Source organism: Bos grunniens, chromosome 13 (genome assembly GCF_055505025.1).
Source record: "Bos grunniens cultivar Pamir isolate PY7600 chromosome 13, Bosgru_T2T1.0, whole genome shotgun sequence".
In the NCBI taxonomy this organism is placed as follows: Eukaryota; Metazoa; Chordata; class Mammalia; order Artiodactyla; family Bovidae; genus Bos; species Bos grunniens.
The window spans coordinates 16,903,578-16,925,484 of NC_141177.1; the positions used below are offsets into that span (position 1 = coordinate 16,903,578).

At 42.1% G+C, this 21,907-nt stretch overlaps 1 protein-coding gene across 1 annotated transcript in view; it reads right to left on the minus strand.

Moving 5' to 3' along the window:
- Positions 1-21,907, minus strand: part of CTNNBL1 (catenin beta like 1) — a 166,661-nt gene that overhangs the window by 99,877 nt on the left and 44,877 nt on the right. Inside the window, exons 4-6 of the mRNA XM_086330882.1 lie at positions 17,639-17,780; positions 7,113-7,208; positions 431-524 (exon numbers count right to left, since the gene is read on the minus strand). Of these exons, the coding sequence (XP_086187008.1) occupies positions 431-524; positions 7,113-7,208; positions 17,639-17,780 (332 nt within the window). The remainder of the gene's footprint in view (positions 1-430; positions 525-7,112; positions 7,209-17,638; positions 17,781-21,907) is intronic.

The window sequence follows — 21,907 nt, forward strand, 5'->3', positions numbered from 1 at the left end:
TATGCCTATGCACAGTGGTTCAAAAGTTTGTAGTTCCACTGAAGAGAAATGGGAAGAAAAACCAATAGAAGGGGATTCAAAAATCCTAAAATACATACTTTCCAAAGGAAAAAAAAAAAAAAATTCATCCTGCATAGACTTTATCCTGACTTTCAGAGGCAGAGGCAAAAGGCCTATTCAGAGAAGCCAGCCGTTTTTGTCCAGGAAGGTCACCTACTTAGTGGATTTCTGCTTTTATTACCTGCAAGCCCAACCAAAGCAGCAGTTATATGAAATTTACACAAGGGTCTTCATTTCTGAACAGGCAGTTTGGGAGCAGAAAAAAGGAAAACCCTCTGGCTGTTGACTCTATTATAAAGGAAGAAGGAAATGAATGCCAACCTCCAAAACAAACAAAAACTCAGGAAATGCTGGCCACTCTCCCCCTTACCCAGAGTGTTGTGGACGCCGTCCGCCTCTTCCTTCACAGACTCGTCCAGACGCTCCAGATTTTGCACAAGCAATGCGACCACCTGCCCGTCCACCTGTGCATCGGGGTGGCAAGAGAAAGGGGTACATGTCACAGGATGGTCCCCAAAACGTTCCCACTCCTGTGCCCCCTTCTCTACTGAATGAGCAAAGTAAACAGCCTCCACTTGTGGTCTGAAGGGTGCTTTCCCATCCCAAGATCTCTTTTGAGTTGTGCAGTGACCCAGAGGCAAAGAAACAGCAGGCCTCATTATCCCTCATTGAAGCTTAAGGGGACAAGGTAAAATCCAAGGTAACAGTGAGTGAGTTACATGCTAGCACTTGAACCTAGGCCTTCTGAAATCAAGTCGTGTGCTCCTTCTTCTAGAGAGTATGAAACACCTTACGAAAATGCCTTCTCGAGTCACAAGTTCGTTCAAGTGAGAAGCACATTTCTCAACTACAGCACCAAGAGATATTCAGTAGGAAAGTTTACTTGCTGTATTTGACACTGATCTCAAAACTTCAGGTTAAACTCAAACCGTTTCTAAGTTTGCATAACCAAGCTTTTATGAAACTATTACCTTTGATGAACTTCTGACCCCTTCTCAAAAAGAATCTTAACATAATAAAATGTCTTATGTTTTATTACATATAATGCCTAAAAAGCAATTTTATTTCTCTCATTTGATTCATATAACCACATATCACTTACAAGAAATTTTCAGTAGCCATGTCATACCGATGATATTCAAGAGATTAGTGACCTGGCCAAGACCACAGGTTTACTAAGCAGTGGCAGCAGAAGCAAAAACCAAGCTTCCTTCTTAGATGAAACAATGTTTCCACCACTCCATGCTACCTTCTGACACAATGTGTGCCCTACACAGACTGCCACTGGGGAGCCCAGGAGCACCCCGAGGAAGGTAAGTAAGGAAACAGAAACACCTAATAATCAAGAAGTGATTATCTGCCTGGTAATAAATTTCCAAGTCGCAGCCAATAAGGAAACCTATACCGGTCGACAAGATCTGCTGCGTACCCACGGTGCTCCTTTCTCTCACTGCCCCAGCTTCTTCACTTAGGAAATGGGAATGAGTTAAGAGTAAATGAAACTATACGGGCATGCCTTACCCTGGGTCTGGTTCAAAAATTAAGCAGATAGCCCTTTCCTTCTTCTGATACCTGATTATTCACTGTTCCATCTCTTGCACGGGCTAAGAAAACTCAAATTTTCTGAAGGCAGACGCTGCACCCTCACTTATCTTGGTACACTCTTCAAAGTCAAGTGCAACACTACACATACCAGACATTCGGTAATTTTGCTAAATTTAAATAAACTGACAAAACATTTACTTTGTGTACTGTAATCGTATTTCTACATACACTGCTTCATTTACTCTCAAGTATCCCTCACAGCTTTTACGTGTGAGAATACATAGGTCCAGAAGGGTTAATCAGCCTGGTCAAAGTCACAGAGCTTGTGGCAGAAGTGACCAACTCCAAGACTTTTTTCATCACATCCTGTCACTTCTAGTGAGGAGAAAAAGAGGAGAGAAAGGACAGGAAAGAAATGATCTCATCGACTGATGCTTCCTGAACACTTCTGCACAAGGCACTCTACAGACAATTCAAACTGAGCCTGAGGATGGAACAATGGCAAGAGAGACACATCTTGAAATAAGGCCTCTACTCTTTCTGGGCAAGACTTGAGGGAAGCATCCAGATGGGGGAGAGTTGAAACTATTGACTAACTGGGGATACCTGCATCACCAAGGAAGCAGATTTGCTAGGCTCTCCTTTCTGCCCCGCTGTGAGGACCCTAGCTGCAGACTGGAGGAGATACTGATGCCAGAATTGAGAGCTCCTATAAATAGGAGAAAGAGCTGTTTCCCCCTCTTATATATCAAGGAGATATACAATCTTGCTCTCAAATCTCACAGCCAGCAAAAGCTTCAAAGAAATCCACTGCAGTGTTTTCCTTAATTAATTGGACAATTTGGGTGTGTGAGAGAAAACAGAAAAACATCTGGGGGAAAACGTGAACCATGTCACAGTTTGTTTTCCCCTAAATCACCCTGATTGACTTGTAATCTCCCTGAATCCTACAGCAGCAGACACTGCAACTCCGCCGGGTATCACACTGCTTGTCAGTTCTGTGAACTGCCTCGCCACTCTCAATTGCTTACCGCTGCCGTGTCTGCATTATTTTCCCTCCCTTTCCTCGATTCTTAATTCTGTTACCAGAGTCGGCTGTCTGGAAGGTTGTGGGGACAACGCGTGCATGCTCAGTTGCTCAGTCGTACCCGACTCTTTGCAACACCATGGACTGTAGCCCGCCAGGCTCTTCTGTCTGTGGGAGTTTTCAGGCAAGAATACTGGAGTGGGTTGCCATTTCCTCCTCTGGGGGATCTTCCCGACCCAGGGGTCAAACCTGTGTCTCCTCCGTTTCCTGCACTGGCAGGTGGATTCTTTACCACTGAGCCAGGCAGTAAGCAACACACTCAAATTCCAGAACTAGATGGTTATTGGTAATGGGTCTGGCTGGAGAAAATCTTTTTTCCTTGCTACAAAAATCTAACTTCTAACAAACAGCCTTATTAAGCTTGCAAAGTGTGAAACTTTATGTTTAGCTGGGTTAAATGCAATTTTATCTGATTGCAGGAGGGTCAAAGCAGTCAAAATACATTTAGCTGAGAAAACCCTCGGAAAAATATTTATATTATGCATAGCTCCGGATATCATCTAGTAAGAAGCACAGATTAGCATTCTGTCCCTCTACACTCTTGGGTCTACCGCCTTCATGCCTATTTTTTTGGACCTGTGACTAACTCTGAAACTAAAAACAAATTCTTCTTAGGGATTAAAGCATCAGCTACAGCAACACTGCCCTTGGAAATCGTGACTGTCTTAAGTCTGATGTTTTCTGATAAGTCATTGGGTATTTCCACTTGTTAGCATACCTGCCAAACAATATTCCACCAGATTCTACCAAGACAAAGTTCAGGGGCAAAAATCAGTCGTATTTTTCCGCTTGTGCAGAGACAGTAGATACACGAGAAAAGGAGGAAATAAGAAAGGGACAGATGAGCGGAGATGAGAGGGTTTGAAGGATTCTTTTTCTATCTTCCACAATCTGCCAACAAGGTTTCTTGAGTTTGGGGTTTTTCTACCTACTATGAGTTCTGGAAATTTCATATTAAAAAAACAATAATAAACCCTCTCCCCGACCCCTACATACACACCCACACCCACTGAATCTTGACCAAGCAATAAGTTTTGAAAATACACATGGTAATATGGTTATAATGCAAAACGTAGGCCTGCTGGAACCTCTCTCATATACAGACCTACTACTGTTCTTCCCACTTTACAGAAGGAGCTGAGCGCAGAGAGGTTAGGTAACCTTTCCAAGGTTACACACTGGTAAGTGACAAAGCACCACTTTGGCCCCTCCCCTGCTGGGGAGCACATCTCAGGAAAGACAAGCTTCTAACAAGATGTCTATAAGCCAATGTGACGAGTGCCAGGATGTACCATGAAGCAGAGGAACACAAATTCTGCTGAGGTGATGAGTCTGAAATAAGACTCAGGAGAGATGACGTTTAAGTGAGGCTTTAAAGGATGAATAGGAGTATTCCAAATAGCCCAGGGGAAGCCAGGCTTGCCAAGCTGAAGGGAGATGTGAGCAAAGACATGGGATTGCCAAGTGCGTGGCAAATTTTGGGGACTAGTAAGTGGGGAAATGACTGTAATTTAATCATGACTCTCAAGGACTCTTCTTTAGAGAGGCATGCCAGAGGAACTGCCATCCAAGCAAATAATCTGTGTTTCCACTCTCCAGAAAAGAGTCTATTTTCCAGGCTACCAAGTCAACTTGTTACAAAGCACAAATATTCGCCTCTGTGTAAGTAATAGCAGTGGAAGTAAACCAAATTTTAAACCCCGAAGATCCCTGAGAATGCCAGGACCGCACTCTCTCTCCACAAATGTGCTGTTCTATTGCCTAGGACCTCCAGCTGGGAAAAAGACCAAGGCAATAACTGCAAACTGCACATCACAATAAATTCTGCTATATGCCCTCTAGCCTCCGCTCGTGCAATTCCAGGCCTCCGATATTGGCCCCAAATTAAAACTACGAGGACAACTCAACCCTTATAATATGAGAATATTTATCAAACTTCTTCTTGAATACAGCACAAGGGTAGGAAGACACAGATGAAGACCACCTACCAGTTCTGCTGTCTGACATTTACTGATGGCTGCTGACTGGCTGCAGATCAGCAAACAATATATGGGAGTCTAGAAATGTTCACTTGTTTGTGATTCATGCCAGCCCCACCAGTATAAAGCTGTAAGAGTCAAAACTTTAAAATAATATAATAAAACAGAAACTAAACAAAACAAACAGAAAACCCCGTACAGCAGCTACTTAATGGTTCCCCGGACTGAGGATGAACCGTTTCTTCCGAAACAAACAATAAAATCTGCAAGATCCAGCTTTTGTCGGTGGGCCTGGCAACACAGAAGACACAAAGGGGGCTTTTGTGTGAACTGCTGTTTCTAGGTACGCTTTACAGGCAGCAGACCAGCTAGCTGATCCTTTCGTCTCCTCTATTCACACAGGCAGAGGATGATAATTAAAATCGGTCTAGGGACCAGGCAGGAAGGCTCATTCAGGGCCACTGTAATTAACCTCTGGAAGGCAAGACGACACAGATGACACTGTGGGGACATGAGAAGGAGCAAGTGCCACAGCCTTCCTTCAGATGCTGCTCAGAACAAAAGACCCCCACGCCATCCTTTCCTTTCTGCACGGCGGTTCAAAGGGAAAATAAAGGTCCTGGATTTGACAAAAGTGGCAGTTCGCTCCAGGAAGGAGCTTGAAAGAAAAATGGCCATAGAAATTTTCATCATACTCAGTCACAAATGGCCCTGCTGGACTCCAGCCTCTCTCTCTGTAAGAGACAGTCCTTCATATCCAGTGGGTTCACAACCCCTTCATGCACACCAAATGCCAGCTGCGAGCATGGCACATGGGAAATTTCTCGTGTCAAGAAGCTTGAAAGAGAAGGGTGAGGAGGGGCTGGGCAGTGTAGCAATGGGGTCTCAGAATCATCTGGGGTCCCAGCCCCAGCCATTCTAATTCAGCAGGTCTTGGATGGGGCCAGAAAGTAGCCTAACCAAGCACCTCAGGTGCTTCTAATCCAAGGAGCTATACCGATCTTTGATGAACTCTGCACACTGCAACAAAACCAGTGCTTAGGGCTTCCCTGGTGGCTCAGTGGTAAAGAACACGCCTGCCAGTGCAGGAGACGTGGGTTTCGATCCCTGATCCGAGAGGATCCCACGTGACACAGAGCAACTAAATCTGTGTGCCAGAACTGCTGAGCCTGAGCTCTAGAGGCCAGGAACTGCAACTGCTGACCCTATGGGCTAGGGAACCCACGCCCCAAAACAAGAGAAATCACCACAATGAGAAGCCTGAGCACCGCAACTAGAGAGTAGCCCCCACTCTCCACAACTAGAGAAAAGCCTGCGCAGCAATGAAGAACCCAGCACAGTACAAAATAAGTAAATAAATAAACTTATTATTAAAAAAAAAATAAAACACCCAAAAAACAAAACCGAAAACCCCGTACTTACTAACATTCTTAACCAGAGAGAAAAGATCAGACAGTAGAAGACAAGAGAAACGACGGAAACTTGAGGATGAGATAGCTTGATGGGTTAGATAAGAGGTTGATAGGTGGTATCAGGGTAAGAGGCTGGACTAGCCCTGCCACCGGCCCTCTGGCGAGAGAGGGAAGCTGGTGTCATGGGCCAGGATGGTAGAGGGGACCGCAACATGCAGGAGCCCATCTTTGCTATTACAGGGGCTGGCTGAGTGACGTGGGGGAAGGCTTCCCTTCTGCAGCTGGGCTTCCTCATGGGTAGAGTGGGCTGATGAGACGACATCAGTTCACCTCACATATAAACTCTTGCAAGTGGCTGCTGCCTGGAATAACAGCCTAGGCTCCAAAAAACGGGACACAGAAATCAGCTGACCCTGACTTCTGCAGTCAAGGGCTGCTCCTCGGGCCGGGGTAAGCTAGAAAGTTTGTTCTTGCTTTTAACATTCTCTGATTCTCTATCTGTAAAACAAGTAATAATGATACCTGTCCTCACCAGCACTTGAGAGTACAAAGCCTAGAGCCCAGAGCAGAAAAGAAACTCTTTTCTGCAAAAACTCCTCGTAAAAGAGGTTAGAAGCAGCATGGTGAAGGTGGGCGAGCTGGAATTGGAGTCAAAGAGAACAGAGGTTCAAATCCCAGCCGTGGGACCACAGGCAGGTTTGTTTTGTCTCTCAAAGCCTCAGCTCCATGGCTAAGTGGGAATAGTAGCAGTAACACCCTTCTGAGGGGACACGGTGAAGAGCAAATAAAGTGTAAAGGCCTGCCTAGAGCAGATAGTCAACAAATGCCAGGACTCTATGCCCCCTGCCCTAATACAGTTCCACAGAATAAGGTACCCCAAGGTTGCATTCTACTTTCATATCCTCCTTATTCAGTCCAGCCTTTTGCCACAGAGCTCTCTGTCTCCGATACCACTCACAGAGACAACGGTGGGGATGGTGTGGACACCATATGCACAGCTGCAAAACCCCAGAGGGCCGCGCGACTTACCAGAGCATCAGTGAGCACTTCCGCTCCTTCTTCACTCTCATGGAGAGTGTCTATGTCTGTTAATTCCTGAAGCAAATCAACCACTGCTATGGACACATGTGAAGAATGTTAAGGGTAACACGCACATATGAAAACCCTAGTGACATTTTATTAAAATATTTGGCTCCCGGCCACTTCCTGGTCAATTGCTTCACCACCGTTTACCTTTAATACACTCTAGTTTTATAAACATCTCTTCAATAAGGTTCTAATCACAGTGGCTGTTCAATACATGTTGGTAACTGCTTCACTTAGGCTATTTCCCTTATGCCGCCTTCCTGGCAACTTATTCCATAGGTTCACTACATCTTCATAAATTTCACAGCTTCAAGTAGATCACTTGGGTGGTCGCTTTTCCAGTGAGAAATAGGCCAACACCCTTAACCTTACCTCATAATTTAAATTCTTGGAACTGAGTAAGGATAATCTTAAGTACCTTGTGTACTTTACCTTCAAAGACAGTAATGATTTTTTCTGAGATTAGATGGCTGGTGTTCACCAAGGAGTCTTCAGAAATCAGGGCATGACAAACAGATTTAGATTGTAGAGGGAAGGATTTATGTTGGACTGTGCTAGAGTCCACCAACCTCCCTTCCCCTTAAATATGCTTCTGCTTTGGACACAAAAGGAAAGTAAACAATGATGATTACAGACTAGGCAAAAAGAGGGGGGGGGGGGACACGTAAGAGAAAGGACACACAAAGAAGAGAAAAAAGGAGTTATGTTTGGTAACTGGTAAACTGGTAGCCCGACCTAAGGGCTTCCCTAGTAGCTCAGTGGTAAAGAATCCACCTGAAAAGAGACACGAGTTTGATCCCTAGGTCAGGAAGATCCCCTGGAGGAGGAAATGGCAACACATTCCAATATTCTTGCCTGGGAAATCCCATGGACAGAGGATCCTGGCAGCTACAGTCCATGGGGTCTCAGAGTTGGAAATGACTTAGTGACTAAACAACAACAAGAAGCCTGAACTAAACTAAATTTCCCATACATACAGACACACACATACACACGAACACACACCACTTGCTGTCAGTCAGCATCTACTGAATGCTTACGATGAATAAAGCATTGTGATAGAGACAAAGGCAAATCCATTCACTCTGGGCCTCAGTTTCCTCATCAATAAAATGAGGAAGTTAAGGTAATTAAAGACATTTAAACAATTATCCAGGCTTGCTAGTGGCTGAGATGGTAAAGAATCTGCCTGCAATGTGGGAGCCCTGGGTTTGATCCCTGGGTTGGGAAGATCCCCCGGAGAAAGGAATGGCTACCCACTCCACCATCCTTGCCTGGAGAATTTCATGGACAGAGGAGCCTGGCAAGCTACAGTTCAAGGCATCACAAAGAGTCGGGCACAACTGAGTGACTAACACTTTCACTTTCACACAATTATACACCACAGGCAATTATCAATGTGTAACAAATGAGGAATACGGACAACTTGAACCGCAGACATCCTTAAAAAACGGAGCAATCAAATTGAACTGGGAAATCAGGAAAGATTTGCTAGAAGAAGACTGGTCAGAAAAGAGGCAACTAAAAAGATGAGGGAAGGTAAACTAGAAAGCAAAACATCAGGAGTATAGGCAGAGAGATTCGAACGTAAGAGGGTATATGAAGAGGAGAAGAAAGAGGACTGGGGAAGCAGGGAGGGGAGAAAATTAGAATCATATGAAGAAAATAATGTCTTGGAAGAATAACCTAACAGCTATGTGCAGGAAGCACTAAACAGCACTGTGAGGGTTGGGAGTCGGCAGACGTGGGGTGCGGGGAAACGTCAAGCCTGAAGGAGCAAAACCTGTTCTGAAGCTACCACACACATAAGGGTCCAGAAGCAAGATGATGAAGGTCTTATCAGGGCAGGGCAGTTTCAGTACAAACTGGAAAGAAAAAGATAATAAGAAAGATACAGGACCTGTTAACAAGAATGACAGGACTTGCTCACTGCCAACTGATGTTACAGATATCTTATGAACACCTTTTGCTAAAAGAAAAATTATTCAGAGCTTTGTTTTTATCTATAACTGACCAGTTGGCTATCATGAATAAGCTTTCTGTGTTTTATTCTCTCGCACTTTAAAGTAATATTTGTGCAAAACATGGGTGTGCTATGAAACTCAATGTGTATGAAAAGAGAAAAGGTCTCTGGACAAAATTCCTTCATGCTTATACAGTCTTTACTAACAAAGTAACTAGAAAGCTTTTGACATAACAGACCAGGTATCATAAGTGACATATAGTAAACCAAAATACATAAACTGAATTAATTTTTTTTAAAAAGGGCTAATCAAACTAACCTCTAGAAATGCTGAGCATTAGGAATTAGTAGTTCTCCCTTTCTAAACACTGCAGTAGATACCATCATAATCACTAGCATTTTTTAAGTCATCATTATGCCAAGCACTGTGCTGCTGAATTCTCACAACGACATGATCCCTATTTTACAGACAGGAAAGTGAAAGCTCAGAGTGGTTAAGTAACTTACCTAAAGGTCACTGCAACGGTAAGGGAGAATGTTATGTTCGCATGATTCTAAAAACAGTATCTCTGCCACTACTCTTCATATTAATGCAGAGGGGAATATACACCAGCTTTAACTACAACTAAATCCTAGCTAATGACCCTACTATAATAACAGAGAAAAGAACTGTCATTTATTTCCATTATAAATTATTAAAGTTCCAGGAAAAAGGACAAAATGCTGACAACACCCCCGTCATTCTCCTCATCTAAAAAGCTCCCATACTGATTCTCTTGAACAGTTTTTACATATGAGATGTAAAAATACTATTATTTATCCATCTGTTTATTTAATAAGCATGACGACATTTCATCCATCCATCCATCCAACCACGGTGGAGTCAAATGTCTATAGGACAAGGATGTGAATCAGGCATGCAATAGGTACTATCCTTACATTCCCAACATCATGCCCCACTAAGTACTTACTAACCTGATATGTGATGATTATTAATTAAACATTAACCTCAACAAACATGTGGGATATATGTGAAATAACAGATGAAGAGTCACAGCAAACTCAAGGATGGGGCCACATCATATTTATCTTTGATTCCTATCTTTAGTGAACCAAACTATTGCCAAATTATTAATACTATGGAATCTTGCTCAAGCTTCTTTATTTCCATATAGCTTATATGCCTCATCTGAATAAGGTGGTAATGATCTCTGCCCAGCCTATCTCACACAGTAACTATAAGGAATAAATGACATCATAAGGTCAAAGGGCAATTAAATCAAAGTACTGAGAAAACAAGACAGCACTATAACAAACGTTGTTACTCAATTCTTCCCACAGAATGGTCACACCTTCACTATTGCCTTCATTTTTCTAAAACTTCTAAAATCTAAAATTTAAGCTAACAACAACACAATCCTCCCCTTTTGGGTTACATTGGGTTGAAAATCTAATTTTATATTTCAGCTATGCCACAGAAATTCAGATTGATCAAGTCCTTTTTCGGCCTCTAAGGTTTCATGGGACAGGCAGGTATCATATTTTTCTTTGATTATTCTTATACCATGCTTACAAATGGGTCATAGTAAACCTGGAGAAAAAAGGAAAAGAAAATTTGATAATGGTGGTGGTTTTATTTAGGAACAGAACAAATGTCTAACTCTTATCGAGAGCAGGTATTTCTTCTAATGGGCCAGTGGATAACTCCTTGCCTACATTCCTGCCTCAGTTGAGAAATCAAACAAGAAACAAGTTACCAGCTACCAGGTCTGGCAAACAACTCAGCAATTCTAGCACTAACTGATTTTATGTAAATTCTCAACTTTCACCAAATAGCATTTCAGCAAGGCAGTAAATGAGTCCATAATTGTAATCGACTCCTGAGTAATATAATATGACCCATAAGATGGAGGTCATTTGAGGACCAGAAAGAAGAATAAGAAGCAAACTAAAGACAGACAGATGAACTCTCAATCTTGATGAGAAAATTCAGCATGGTCTGCCACCCATCCAGCATTTTTTCACAAGCAGACTCTGGGCATGGGTGATAGGTTTTTCCACTGTAGTTACAATTTCATTTCACAAGGTAAAAGGCTCTCCCATCCAAGTGTAATAGGAAAACAGAGAGCCTGTCTCTCTGCGAATTACTGAAACACAGTTTGTGACAGCCTATTCTGCCAAGTCAGAGAAAGGCCACCCCATTCACTCCCTCAGCACCTGCCCACTAGGGGGGCAATAAGCTAGTATAATAAGAAGTGAAGTAGAAAAGACCAGCTGGGCACAAAATGGTCCACAACCCAGTGGCTTTTTACAAAAAGAGGGGTGTTGGCTTTTATTTTTTGGTTCTAGATACTTGTTTTTGGCCTGATCTCATGGAGAGTCTTAGGACAGAAACAGAGTGTTAATTTCATTAATCTCCAATGAAATATGGCCATAGGAACAAAATTATTAAAAAAAAAAAGATAAAGACGAATAAAATATATTAAGCAGATGGCTTTTTTAAAAAAGTCATTTCAATAACGTGTCTTAAGAAAAATGACCAGTCTAGAGTCACAGTATATAACTGATTTAATGGAACAAATCTGGGTGGGTTTTTTTTTTAAGTCTTTTTAAAATTTTATTCCTAGGACAATGCTTAGATATAGCTCATCTAATGTAGATGAATTTCTAAACAGACAAAATGGTCTTTTCCTCCTTTTCTAGCAGTTGAAAGAGAACTACCTAGAATGAATCTAGGCCTTTAATTTTATCCCAATCCTTAATCTAAATAACATGAGTGGGGGAAATGCTCTCATTCTTCATTTACTAGGTACCCAATAAATGTTAGTGGGCACTACTACAGCACAGGGGAAATGTCCCAAGCAGGCCACAACCACCCTAACCTTCCAAAGACATGGAATTCACCTAAAACTCATAAGCAAGATCAAAAGTTACATTAAGAGATGCTTTTCCTAGACCGCCATTTTGGTACTTTTCATCTGATCTGATTTATTTCAGAGCATATTGAAACAGCTCCAAAAAATGAGTGTTTGGTTTATCAGTACAGATTATCAGGGAAGTTGGATGATGAATGAGGAAAAGAAGTAAATTCTTTTCCATATAATTTTGATTCTAGAAATATCAAGATGAGAATAGCTCCCAGCAAAACAACAGCTTGAGATACAGAAGTCTTGTTAGACAGTGCTTGCAGGAAAGTACTGGAGCAATAACCAACTCCCTTCCAGTCCAACTAGAAGAAAGTCCTGAGGAGGTGCAAACCCTTCCCAGCCCTATTCCTGCTCATCAGCATGGAGGCTCAAACACGAGGCACTCCTTGTACACACCTTCTGGAATAATATGCTATGTCACACTCACAGACTCAGATTGCTCAAGTTCAACAATCCCTGCTGGTCTTTATTAAAAAACAAAACAAAACAAAAAAACAAAAAACTCCACCTGCTCTTTATTTTCCAGTTCCCACAGCAATTTTTCACAAAATCCAACAGGATAACTTCACGCAAGTTTTCCTGGCTTTCTAGGGTCTGAGAAAACTAAGCAGTAATTTAGAAAAGAATAGTGCTAACGACCACTCCCTATTTCAGACCAAGTAGCACTGCCCCATCAGCACCAATAATCCACTCTGCAACTAACAAAACGAAACCCCCCTTCCTAGGAGCACACAACCTACTGTACTGACGCCCCGAGTCAACAGTACAACGTGTGCTGAGTGCTACGTGGCTGCAGTCATGTTGGACTCTTTGCGACCTCATGGGCCGTAGCCCTCCAGGCTCCTCTGTCGGTGATATTCTCCAGGCAAGAATACTGGAGTGGTTGCCATGCCCTCCTCCAGGGGATCTTCCTGATTCAAGATGGAACCCACATCTCTATGTCTTCTCCATTAGCAAGTGGGATCTTAACCACTAGCACCACCTGAGAAGCTCACTCAGAAGTATAATGAGACCTTATTTTTCTGAATCACAAATGGGTGGAGAGAAAGCAGATTTGAAAAAAAATTTTTTTGGTTTGGATTACTCAATAGTTTTTAAATTAAAGAAGAGGGTATTTAGATGGGGGCAGTTGTCACGACTCTAAAAATAAATAAAGCCACGGACCTGATATCCATGTAAATCTGGGGTGACTACATGGCCACATCAGCTCCCAGCACGTGAGGAATGGCAATCTCCATTGCCAAGGTAGACACTGTAAAAATACACTTAAAATGCATACTAATCCCTAATCTATCAAAAGCTTATGCATCTCCAATGCCCAATTCTCTAATCACTGCCAAGCCAGAGATGATGTGTGTTTTCTCAGAACTCCAGTGGTATTTTCTGTGCAAAACACTCCAAGGGTACTTACCACACAGCAAGGTGAGTGTTTTTGCTATCAACTGGAGTTATTATTTCTTGCCACCCTAATAGCACCCAACAGGGCTTATCATACAAAGGAGGAACCCAGTAAATGCCATGATCTGTCACAGAACTTTAGAAAGGATTCCACTGACTCGTCCCTCAAGTTGAGAACACAGCAGATGACATGCGAAAATCAGATATTTATGGATTTTGTGCCTAGATTTTTTTTTTCCTTTGGTCACAGCAGCAGAGGTAGCCATCATCTGGGGTTCTATCTTCCTCTTGTTTTAGTCCTCCTTGTTCCTTTAGGCAAATGGAGTAAACCTGGGCCACAGAACTGATTGTTTAGCACTACCTTAAGAAAATATTGATATCTTTAAATGTACCTTTGATTTCATTTTTCTGTAGAAACACTCCAAAAGGTTCACCAAAAGGGCTCTAAACATGTTTAAATGATTTACTTTAAAGGAAAAATTGTTTTTAAAAGCCCGATTTCTGAAAGGCAACAGCTGTTGGATCCCACCTCGTGTTCCCTCCTAATGCATTCAGAGTGACTCTTCAGTACTGCGTGAGGGGTGTGCTCCCCCTCCCCCGCACCCCCAGAGGTGCTCTTCACAGACCAGAATTCCTCTCCGCAGCCAACCAACCGACGGCTGAGCTGCAGCCTCTCGAGGCGGGGAGATGAGGCCCAGAAGCGCTGACAAGCCCTCCCCAGCAGCAGTGATGCAGAGCGCCAGAATAAACTCTGAAGCGGCTTCTCACGGTTGAAAGGACAAGACTCAAGCTGTTTTCTCACATCCTCTGCCTCTTAAGGTTACAACAGACCAGCCTCTGATCCAATTAAAATCCCTATAGTTTATGTTTTCGCAAAGAAGGACAAAGCAAAAATGACCTGTGCTTGCTGGCAACATAACCAGCCATGTATGGCTGTGGTTGATAAATGAAGAGTTAAAAAAGATTAAAAATTTAAGTCATGACTGCCACGAAATTGTTTATTCATGGTAAGGTGTTTTGGGCAGTTACAGCTGTACAACAGTAAATTGTTAACAACCGTTTCCTGAAGAAAAATTTCCATTATAGATCACAGATAAGACAAGAAACAGAGTGCAGTGCCACTGGGAGATCAACGCTCCAACAGATCGAGAATGTGTTAGATGCAAGTCAAGAGGGCTGACTCTTCCCTGAAACCACGCCCAAGAAAAATGGTACTAGGAGGAAGATGACATTTACCCTAGTTGCTGCATCTGATTAAAATTAGGTAATTTTTAAAATTTCAAGTGCACTTTAAATTTGATGTAAGGCGTAATTAAAAAATCAGATTAAAAAAATATAATTAGGGCAGCAGGGTGAAGATTAGCAGCAAGAGGGGAAAAAACAGTTTAGCTTGGAGAAAACAGGAGGGAAATGGCAGCCTGTCAAAGTTATTACAGGGGGACTTGTTTTTTTTTCCTTTTTAAAGACCAGAACTTAACAACTTGGAACATCTGTGCCCTTGCCTTTCCCAAGTATGCCATGTCGAGCACACTTCTTGCGTCAGTCTTCTCCCCAGCAGGAACCAGGCTGGTGAATCAGCAAAATGTCAGTATCTTCAGAAAGCTGCCACTATTATTTTGAGTTGGCAGGAACAGAAAAAAGAAATCAGAGTTCTGTTTCCAGAAACAAAAGAGGTGATGGCTGTATCGACACACAAGGTAATGGGTGACACTGCAACTCTGTCAGGGGTGCAGTGAGTCCTATAGGGAAAGACTCAGGGTGTGCTAGAAAAGGACACTGGACTGGAAACCCCCCACCGCAACAGCCAGTGGTTCAACATCTGGACCTCAGACATACTACTAACTAAACAAATACGGCTCTGGATGAAGTCATCTCTAAAGTCCGTTTGGATTCTGAAAATCTACCCTTCTATAGTTAAGCTGAAATGTGAAGTCACAATTAGAACTCTTGGTTGCTAACTCTGGGAGGGCCAGTTACCTTAAATAGGTATCCTGAAGTCCAGTATCCTAAATAGGACTTATGCTAGACATCCACTATGTTTACTGACGGATGCTGCTTGAGCATCACTGCAGCCTGCGGTTCCTGGGGGTTGAGCACAGAGCCTGATAAGCACTCAGAGCCATGCTTCTCAAATGAATTCACGAGACCCATATCGAGCTCACTCAAAATAAGCTAACTGACTGGGGTTCTCGTACCACCCAGAACCACCCAGTGAATCCTGGGGAATATTCTCATCAATCCGGATACTGACAGAGAGATTCTCCAGACTGTCTAACATTACATGAAGTATCAGAAACGGCTTAAGATCACCCTTCAAGAAGCCTGAGTTAAAATTATTCACTGATTTATTTCTATGAGAATTATCAGGCAGGAAAGAACCTAGTCAGACATGCTCTCAGGAGAGAGATTACCAGAAAGATGAAAATAACATGAAGCAGCAGCAGATCTCCCATGAATATCACTCAAGCAGACGAACTACATGTCTCTTACCTTCGGAAATCTGGATTCAAACAGAACAACTACTGAAGAGAATTTGTTTTAATGACCATGACCACGACCACAGGCACATCAAACACCTTTTCCACTAAAGCGGTTTTGAATCTGATAACAAAGTGTAGAAAGGTTTTGGAAGTCATGATTCAGCTTCAGTTAAAAGCATTATTTACTAAATACCTACTGTGAAGTTGCTCAGTCGTGTCCGACTCTTAGTGACCCCATGGACTGCAGCCTACCAGGCTCCTCGGATTTTCCAGGCAAGAGTACTGGAGTGGGTTGCCATTGCCTTCTCCTTACATATGATGCTGCTGCTACTGCTAAGTCACTTCAGTCATGTCCAACTCTGTTCGACCCCATAGACTGCAGCCCACCAGGCTCCCCTGTCCCTGGGATTCTCCAGGCAAAAACACTGGAGTGGGTCGCCATTTCCTTCTCCAATGCATGAAAGTGAAAAGTGAAAGTGAAGTTGCTCAGTCGTGTCCGACTCTTAGCGACCCCATGGACCACAGCCTACCAGGCTGGTGGGCTGCTGTCTATGGGGGACTTAGCAGCAGCAGCAGCATATGAACTCCCTTAATCCTCTCAACAACACTGAAAGGCAAATGTTTATACACACACACACACACATACACACACAGGATAGGATGTGAGTTTGAGCAAACTCAGAGCAACAATGAAGGATAGGGAAGCCTGGAGTGCCTCAGTTCATGGGGTCTCAAAGAGTCAGACAGACTGAGCGACTGAACAACAACACAGAGGAGCCTGGTGGGCTACAGCCCAGGGAGACACAAAGATTCAGACACGGCTGAGTGAGCGCACGCACGCACACACGCACATACACACACATATATTTTTAAATGCCATCTATGAATATACACAGTATCATACCCACAGAACAGTCTATAGCATTTAAGTCTTGAAATCAAGCTGAGAAACTAAATTCACAATTTTTAGATCCTTCAATGATTTAATGTTCTATGCCCTTAAGACTGTTAGACCTTAAGGCACCCAAGTCTGGTTATGTCCCAGTGACATAACTCATCTACTTTTGCAGATGAGAATACTAAGGGCCAGAGGTGGGGGGAGGGCACCAAATTTCATACTAGAAATAAAGCTGGGAGTCAAACCTAGATTGCCTATTTATGTCTAATGACCAGTTAACAAACATTAAATGTCATGTGCACTCAGTCCTCTGTAAAGGAACTGGGACTATAGCAGTAGACAAAGTAGATAAAAATCCCTGTCTTCCTGGACAATAAATGTGAAGCTAAAGGAAGGTTCATGGTCTCCTCTAGGCTCGGCTCCACTGGGCCATCTGTTAACAAAATGATGTCTAGATCAACAGATGCAAATCCTGCCTGGTCTTGCCTATATAATGGGCCCCCAAATCAAGATCCTAAAAAATTAATGCTGTTAATATAAGAACAGATACATCACGATGAATTCTAATACTAATAAGAGCAAATAGGACAATTAAGGGTTGCCCAAGATTTGTTAATAGATTAAAAACCAGACTTCCGAATGAGTAAAAAGCACCGTGTGTTTCAAGAAGGGAGATAATTAGAATGGAAATAGAACACCAGACGTGACAGCAGACATCAGCAGAGACAAACAGGAGAAGAGAGTAAACAGCACTCCCCCACCACATCCGTCCGCCTTCCCATTGAGGACAGATCTGAAAGGATATCTGTGTTATCATGTCCAAGCAGCCCGAGAAGAGACTGAACAGCATTCAGCTCTACCAGAAGGTGGTACAGGTCTGGCATGGTGGCCACCACGTGCATCTCCTGAATGATGTCATTGAGGTCCAGCTCGGATTCCATAAACCTAGGAAGGGAAAACAAGACAGTGTCACTGCAGGGGAAGGGGTGCAATCAGTGGTGAGGAACAGACAGCAACATAATCCAGACAGAGACAATCTGTCAAAGCATCTTCAACAGACCAACCAAGAAGAATGCTCATCCAAACATCACAGTGTCACACAACTTCCCTGGGAAATCGATTTCCTCATTACAAAAATCAATTCTGGATTCAGACCTCGTTACAGGGTTCCCCTTACCCTTGCAGTCACAAGTTCCCTTTGAGAGGCTCTGAAAGCATTCTGCCGCATTCAGTGATCTATCTGCCCACCAGTTCTGTGGATTAGTTACCATTACTCCTTGGAATGGCAATTCACTTTGTTGCCCTGAAGGTAGGCATCTTGCTAATCCAAAAAGGACTTCTCTTTCCTGTCACTTCAGATCAAGGGCCAATTATCCCCTTACCCAAAGGAAAATACAGATTCTGCTACCATCCAGAAATACCTTCCCCTCCCCACCCCCTTTCCAATGAGCTGTTGAAGAGGAACATCCCAAAGTAAAGCAGGTAAAGTCTGGCATTCCATAACCCCATACCTTAAGTAGCATAATACTTCACTCACATTTCCACACCTGAACCTTTCAGCCAACCTACACCCCGGCCCTTTCAGCCAACCTACACCCCGGCACTAAGAAAGAACTGCTTTGCATTCACCCCTGCATGCCCTTCCCAAGTGTCTGACATTGAAGAAATGCCCACTAAGCTTTTGATGAGCAGGACAGGAAAGTTTGTTCTGAGAACACAATGCGGGATCCATGTAGAGCAACTGAACAATACCTGACTGAGGAATCAGTGGTTAAACAGACTGGAGCCAGACGGCCTGGCTCTGAACCTCACTTACCCACTTACTTAGCCTCTCTATGCCTCAGTTTCTTCATCTGTATAATAAATAGAATAATAAAGTTACCTATCTCACAGGCTACTGTAAAAAGTTAATGAACACACACATAAAGCACTTTAAAAGTGTTTGCCATGCAAAAAGCACAATATGTGTGCTCTCATTTCCATTACTACAATTATTATTTATAATATGTCTACCTTCCCTTCTAGGATGTAAGCTTCTTAAAAACAGGAATTATAAGAATGGATACATGTATATGTATGGCTGAGTCTCTTTGCTGTTCACCTGAAACCATCACAACATTGTTAATCAGCTATACTCCAATACAAAATAAAGAGTTTAATAAAAAATAAATACAACACACCAAATAAAGCAGAAATTAGATCTTTTGTCTCTACATATCCACTGCTGCTGCTGCTGCTAAGTCACTTCAGTCGTGTCCGACTCTGTGTGACCCCATAGACGGCAGCCCACCAGGCTCCTCCATCCATGGGATTTTCCAGGCAGGAGTACTGGAGTGGGGTGCCATTGCCTTCTCCCTACATATCCACAGATGCCTGCTAAAGAAAAGGAACACAAGTAGGGATTCTTGAAGTCATTGACTCATCAACAATAGATACCGAGGAGCTGGGCAAACACTGTCTCTCCAGAACTTGGGAGATCGTGCAAGAACAAAATCTAGAGACTACCATTTTTAAAAACATGTCCATATTTTATACAATATCTTACCACTGTTTCTCTCCATTACTATTTTTAACCATAACATTTATATATATATATATATATATATATATACACACATACATATATGTTTTCTGATGATAAAACATTACTTTTCGTAAAAAACTGGGGAAAGATAAGCCCTCAAAAAGTAAACAGAGATCTTAAAAGTGACAAAAATAAAGAAAAGTAAACAGAAATCATCTATAACCTTATTAGCCAGAAATAACCACTGATAATACTCTGGTAAGTTTAAGTCATTGTTCTCAACTTTTGGCCTTCCCCCTACCCAAAAGTAGCCTACATAGTATATAGTTCTAAGCACGATTTTTGCTTATTGTTGTCAGCAGAGGCTGAACAATTTCTCTTATCGTTAAACATTCCACAACAGGAAAAGTCAGTGTCCAGCACACCTCCCAGTCCTTCTTCTCCCAGGGCAAAATTCCACACTGAGCACAGCATCGCCCCTGCGGAGCCCAGACAAGACTTCAGAATCCTTCTCAACACAGCATTTCAGTGACAACAAATGATATTAAGATACATGTGTTCATATTTTTGTGTTAAGATAACTCCCAGGAAGGAAAAGTACCAAGTCAAAGAATATGCATAACTTAACAGGTTTTGATATATCCTGCCAGAAAGGTACCAACAGTGTATAAGTTTATTTCCCCTCATCCTGTTCAAAACAAGTATTATCTATTTAAAATCTCCAATTTGAGATGGGAAATGCAGCTTTTTAAAATTTTGCATTTCTGATATCACAATGGTTAAAATTAAATTGCTGTTTACTAGCTATCTGTATTTCTTCTTTGCCCATTTTTCTATCAGGGTGTTCATCTTATTTATTGATTTATAAGTACTCTATATATTAAAGAAATTAATCTCTGTCACACATTGCAAAAAAAAAAAAACAGAGAAAAATATTTGCCCTTTACTTTGTACATTGTGCTTTTTGATACAAAGGTTTTTAATTAGGGAAATTTTTGCCTCACGAATTCTATTTTACATGTATTCTGAGCAAGGTTTTCTCTATGCTAAGATCAGATATATTTTATGGTGTGCTTTTATGTTTATACATTTTTAAATGTTTAAGAGTAATAAAACTAAGATTTATTTCAGAGTATAATATAGGACAAAGATCTAACTTTATTTCTGCAAATGTCTGGCCCATTGCCCCAGTACCATAATCTATCTTTTATCCACAGATTTGAAGAAATGCCACCTCTATCGTACACTAAATTTTAATGCATACTCTAATCTGTTTATGGGCTTTCACTCCATTTCATTGATTTGTCTGCAAATTCCTGAGCCAGGACCACACTTTCCATAGTGTTACAGTATATTTTATGTCTGTTACTGCAAAACACTCCCATACTAGCCTTCTTTTTAAATGCTCCCTGTCTGTTCTCAATTGTTTATTATTCCAAGTAAATTTTAAAATTATTTTTGTCAAGGTCCCCCGATACCACTTTTTCTAAAAAAGTCTCCTTCCACAGTGCTTACAAACAGATTACCTTTTAAATCACTAGCTCCCCATCACTTCAAGTGTGGAAGCCAAATCAGAATCATGACTTGGAAGAGCTGGTGCAGAATTCAAATATTCTATGGGGCAGCAGATCTATATAATCTTTGAATCTAATGGGCTCAGCAAACCTCTAAGGCTTCTTTGCCTTATGTGGGTAATTACAAAAAAAAAAATCTGATTTCTTGAGACTAACTTGACAAAAGATTTTTACAGCTCACCAGGAAGAATTAGCAAGGGAGACTGGGCAGCAACTAGTAATAAACAAATCATGCTGGATACAAGGAAGCGATCGGGGGACTTGAGTGATAATCAATGAATGAATGTCAGCCTGGAGAGAGGCTTCTGGTGGTACCCTTCAGGGCTCCATCCTTAAGTCTGTTTAAGTATTTTACTGTTATTTTTTGACCCACGACTCAGGTGAAGATACATAAAAGGCAAACTTAACAAATGTCATATAACACAAAGCTTATAGTGAACACAGCAGCTGACAGAATCAATTCAGAAAGTTCCTGACAGGCAATGATGACAGGCCAAATCTAACAGGAGGAAAATTACCTAGGATCCACATGGAGAATAATGCACTGAACCAGAAAGGCAAGAATACATGGATCAGGAAAGACAGTATAATAAGTGGAAAAAAGTGAAAGTCACTCAGTCGTGTCCGACTCTTTGCAATCCCATGAATTGTAGTCTACCAGGCTCCTCTGTCGATAGTAAGTAGACATGTGTGGAAAGGACTTGATGATTTTAAGTCAACAGTAACCACAATACAAATCAGACCATGAGACAGCTCTGCCAGGACACAGACTGCTTCTCAGTCCTCTCTGGACACCTAGCACTGGACACACCCCCTGTCCACTGCAGAAATTCCAAAGGTGCCTGTCAAAGGGAGAAGTGGAAAATTGCTGCCTCAAATGCTACCATGGTTTTAGGCTGCTTAAAAGAAGACAATAAGATAAGAGAAATGCTGACTATATGGCCTAAAAGTTTGTGACATCTGTTATGGGAATC